This window comes from Conger conger, chromosome 10 (assembly GCF_963514075.1).
Source record: "Conger conger chromosome 10, fConCon1.1, whole genome shotgun sequence".
Lineage (NCBI taxonomy): Eukaryota > Metazoa > Chordata > Actinopteri > Anguilliformes > Congridae > Conger > Conger conger.
In genome coordinates this window covers 51,016,177-51,021,176 of record NC_083769.1, presented here as the reverse complement: position 1 = coordinate 51,021,176, position 5,000 = coordinate 51,016,177, and the positions used below count along the sequence as shown (strand labels likewise).

The 5,000-nt window shown below is 48.7% G+C and overlaps 1 protein-coding gene across 1 annotated transcript in view; it reads right to left on the bottom strand.

Annotated features, from left to right (window-relative positions):
- The window catches only part of LOC133139110 (dedicator of cytokinesis protein 3-like), an 89,763-nt gene that overhangs the window by 22,141 nt on the left and 62,622 nt on the right, over positions 1 to 5,000 (bottom strand). Inside the window, exons 32-37 of the mRNA XM_061258418.1 lie at positions 4,670 to 4,755; positions 4,251 to 4,277; positions 3,778 to 3,873; positions 2,841 to 2,901; positions 1,710 to 1,803; positions 976 to 1,124 (exon numbers count right to left, since the gene is read on the bottom strand). Coding sequence (XP_061114402.1) covers positions 976 to 1,124; positions 1,710 to 1,803; positions 2,841 to 2,901; positions 3,778 to 3,873; positions 4,251 to 4,277; positions 4,670 to 4,755 — 513 coding nt within the window. The remainder of the gene's footprint in view (positions 1 to 975; positions 1,125 to 1,709; positions 1,804 to 2,840; positions 2,902 to 3,777; positions 3,874 to 4,250; positions 4,278 to 4,669; positions 4,756 to 5,000) is intronic.

Sequence of the window (5,000 nt, the reverse complement as noted above, 5' to 3'; positions counted from 1 at the left end):
ATGAGTGTGAGTGTGAGGTTTGTGGGTACCTTGCCCTTGTTGAAGTAGTGTATGAGTGTGAGTGTGAGGTTTGTGGGTACCTTGCCCTTGTTGAAGTAGTGTATGAGTGTGAGTGTGAGGTTTGTGGGTACCTTGCCCTTGTTGAAGTAGTGTGTGTATGAGTGTGAGTGTGTGGTTTGTGGGTACCTTGCCCTTGTTGAAGTAGTGTATGAGTGTGAGTGTGAGGTTTGTGGGTACCTTGCCCTTGTTGAAGTAGTGTATGAGAGTGAGTGTGTGGTTTGTGGGTACCTTGCCCTTGTTGAAGTAGTGTATGAGTGTGAGTGTGAGGTTTGTGGGTACCTTGCCCTTGTTGAAGTAGTGTGTGTGTGTGTGTGTGTGTGTGTGAGAGTGAGTGTGTGGTTTGTGGGTACCTTGCCCTTGTTGAAGTAGTGTGTGTGTGTGTGTGTGTGGTTTGTGGGTACCTTGCCCTTGTTGAAGTAGTGTGTGTGTGTGTGTGTGTGTGGTTTGTGGGTACCTTGCCCTTGTTGAAGTAGTGTATGAGTGTGAGTGTGTGGTTTGTGGGTACCTTGCCCTTGTTGAAGTAGTGTATGAGTGTGAGAGTGTGGTTTGTGGGTACCTTGCCCTTGTTGAAGTAGTGTATGAGTGTGAGTGTGTGGTTTGTGGGTACCTTGCCCTTGTTGAAGTAGTGTATGAGTGTGAGTGTGTGGTTTGTGGGTACCTTGCCCTTGTTGAAGTAGTGTATGAGTGTGAGTGAGTGGTTTGTGGGTACCTTGCCCTTGTTGAAGTAGTGTATGAGTGTGAGTGAGTGGTTTGTGGGTACCTTGCCCTTGTTGAAGTAGTGTGTGTGAGTGTGAGTGTGAGGTTTGTGGGTACCTTGCCCTTGTTGAAGTAGTGTGAGTGTGAGTGTGAGGTTTGTGGGTACCTTGCCCTTGTTGAAGTAGTGTATGAGTGTGTGTGAGTGAGGTTTGTGGGTACCTTGCCCTTGTTGAAGTAGTGGATGACTTTGCGGCTCAGGGCCTCTTTGCGCTGCCACTCGCTCTGGGCGGGGTACTGCAGGAACTCCCTGAGCGGCGTCTCCTCCCACTGCAGCACCTCCCAGTACAGCAGCAGAGTGCAGGCCGCCTCTGTGGGGATGGAGAGGGTCACTATCCATCCCTACAACCCCACACACACTCACTATCCATCCCTACAACCCCAAACACATTCACTATCCACCCCTACAACCCCAAACACACTCACTATCCACCCCAACCACCCCAGAGACTCACTATCCATCCCTACAACCCCAAACACACTCACTATCCATCCCTACAACCCCAAACACATTCACTATCCACCCCTACAACCCCAAACACACTCACTATCCACCCCAACCACCCCAGACACTCACTATCCATCTCAACAACCCCATACACACTCACAATACAACCCTACAACGCCACACAGAACCCCAAACACACTCACTATCCATCCCTACAACCACAAACACACTCACTATCCATCCCTACAACCTCAAACACATTCACTATCCACCCCTACAACCCCAAACACATTCACTATCCACCCCTACAACCCCAAACACACTCACTATCCATCCCTACAACCAAAAACACACTCACTATCCACTTACCTGTACTTAGACTTACACCCACTCATACCACCCCACATACTCACCTGTATGAGACACCCCTGCCCAAAACCAGCCTTACCTGTGTAGTTTTCCGCCTGCAGGTGCATGTCACACAGCTTGTGGATATGTCGAATGTACATCTCCTCTTTGTTGATCTCCGACTTGTAGAAGTTCTGAAGAAGAAAGGTGAAAGGAGAGGATTGTGGGAAATGTAGGCTGTGTGACCCACACATTTGAGTAATATTTGTTCTGAGCATTGTGGTGTGTTGAAGTTTGATCAAAATGCTTTTATTTTAGAATAATGACGAAGTTTGATTTAAATGCTGTTTAGTACAACAATGATAATGTAAACAAGTCATAATGTTTAAATGATCATTTTAATGCTGTTAAAATGAGTAAGTCAGCATGAGTGATTAAAACTCTGTGTCTGTTCAAACATATTGAGCTGCATCGTACGAGTACATTTTATCACAGTGCAAGAAGCTCATTTAATCAGGTGTTTAAAAGGCCATGACGCTGCTTTCTGAATGCGGGCCTAGTTGTGTGCGTCTTCACAAGGGAAATGTTTTTGTTTGGTGATTGCAGGCTGGGCAGCCTGACATTGCAGGGATGGGGGCTTAAGACAGCTCAGCTGTCATAGAGTGACAGAAAATATGAAGGCGGGTTAAGAGAGACAATGTGACGTTTGTTTGACAGATGATTGGTTAGCTATATTGTCTAAAGACTAGGACACTTCCTACTGTTACTTTGGAATTCTCGGGTCTCTTGAAGCTTCTTGCACGGAGCACACAGATTGCCCAGATGAATCTGTTTTATTTTAAACTTGGCACATAAGGTGTTTTATAAAACTAAAGATTTTTAGTTTGAGCAACTCGACTCTGAGTGCTTTTTTCAACAGCACTGCTGCCGGACAACTTCACCCATAAAAGGGACGAGGGGGAACAGGAACAAATATTTCCTCAACAGGTGCTACCATCTTTTCCTCCAAGTCAATACCAGGGATATAGTCAAGTGGCAAACTTACTGTATGTACTAACCTTCCTCTCACATAATGACTCGGACAAAGAAAAGAAAAAGAGGACAGTGAGGAGGCAGAGAGGGAGGGAGGAGATGGAGGGAGGACAGAGAGGGAGGGAGGAGATGGAGGGGAGGGAGGAGGAGAGGCAGAGGGGAGGGAGAGGGGCAGGGAGGAGGAGAGGAGAGGGCTCACCAGCAGGTTGACAGTGCAGCTGATTTTCTTGCTCTCCATCTCATCTCCTTTCAGAGAATCCCTGGATCAGAGGAGGGAGAATACGCAGCATCAGAGACCTGACCTGTGTGAGGGGTCACCTGTAATCCAGGTGTGTGTTTGGGGGTCACCACTAATACAGGTGTGTGTTTCGGGTTTCACCTGTAATACAGGTGTGTGTTTGGGGGTCACCTGTAATACAGGTGTGTGTTTGGGGTAATACAGGTGTGTGTTTGGGGTAATACAGGTGTGTGTTTGGGGTAATCCAGGTGTGTGTTTGGGGGTCACCTGTAATACAGGTGTGTGTTTCGGGTTTCACCTGTAATCCAGGTGTGTGTTTGGGGTTCACCTGTAATACAGGTGTGTGTTTGGGGGTCCCCTGTAATCCAGGTGTGTGTTTGGGGGTCCCCTGTAATCCAGGTGTGTGTTTGGGGGTCACCTGTAATACAGGTGTGTGTTTGGGGTAATACAGGTGCGTGTTTGGGGTAATACAGGTGTGTGTTTGGGGTAATACAGGTATGTGTTTGGGGTAATACAGGTGTGTGTTTGGGGTAATACAGGTGTGTGTTTGGGGTAATACAGGTGCGTGTTTGGGGTAATACAGGTGCGTGTTTGGGGTAATACAGGTGTGTGTTTGGGGTAATACAGGTGTGTGTTTGGGGTAATACAGGTGTGTGTTTGTGGGTCACCTGTAATACAGGTGTGTGTTTGGGGTAATACAGGTGTGTGTTTGGGGTAATACAGGTGCGTGTTTGGGGTAATACAGGTGCGTGTTTGGGGTAATACAGGTGTGTGTTTGTGGGTCACCTGTAATACAGGTGTGTGTTTAGGGGTCACCTGTAATACAGGTGTGTGTTTGGGGTAATACAGGTGTGTGTTTGGGGGTCACCTGAAATACAGGTGTGTGTTTGGGGGTCACCTGTAATCCAGCAGCCGCTCCATGAGTCGTGTGACGGAGGTGACGAAGGACACGCCCGTCTCCCTCCACGTCTCCTGCTCAATCTTCTCCAGCAGGCTGGGGAGTAAACACAGAGTACACACAGAGTAAACATGGAGTAAAGACGGAGTAAACACAGAGTAAACATGGAGTAAACACAGAGTAAACATGGAGTAAACATGGAGTAAACACAGAGTAAACATGGAGTACACATGGAGTAAACACAGAGTACACATGGAGTAAACATGGAGTAAACACAGAGTAAACATGGAGTAAACATGGAGTAAACATGGAGTAAACACAGAGTACACTTGGAGTAAACATGGAGTAAACAGAGTAAACACGGAGTAAGCATGGAGTAAACATGGAGTAAACACAGAGTAAACATGGAGTAAACAGATTGTTTACCACACTAAAACAGGACAGTGTTGCGCTACAGAGTGGTGCAGTCGTACCTGGGATAGGGTCCGAAGAGCTGGGTTCTAATTCGGGCAGCAGAGAGAACAGGAGAGCGTTATCATTCATTATCACATCTAGAACCCCAACCCCAGCCCCACAAGTGACCATGTGGGCGGGGCTGTGTGAGTGACAGTGTGTGGGCGGGGCTGTGTGAGTGACAGTGTGTGGGCGGGGCTGTGTGAGTGTGTGGGCGGGGCTGTGTGAGTGTGTGGGCGGGGCTGTGTGAGTGACAGTGTGTGGGCGGGGCTGTGTGAGTGACAGTGTGTGGGTGGGGCTGTATGGGGGCGGGGCTGTGTGAGTGACAGTGTGTGGGCGGGGCTGTATGGGGGCGGGGCTGTGTGAGTGACAGTGTGTGGGCGGGGCTGTATGGGGGCGGGGCTGTGTGAGTGACAGTGTGTGGGCGGGGCGTACGCACAGCAGGCCGAACAGTTCTCTGTAGCTCTCGTCTCCTTTGCCCTCCGACACCAGACTGTCCAGCTTATCAACCAGCTCCGCCTCCACCTGCAGAGACCAGAGAGAGCAAGAGATAGAGTGAGACAGAGAGAGAGAAAGAGTGAGACAGAGAGAGAGTGAGAGAGAGTGAGAGAGAGTGAGAGAGAGAGAGAGTGAGACAGAGAGAGTGAGAGAGAGAGAGAGAGTGAGACAGAGAGAGTGAGAGAGAGAGTGAGACAGAGAGAGTGAGAGAGAGAGTAAGAGACAGAGTGAGACAAAGAGAGAGTGAGAGAGAGAGATTGAGACAGTGAGAG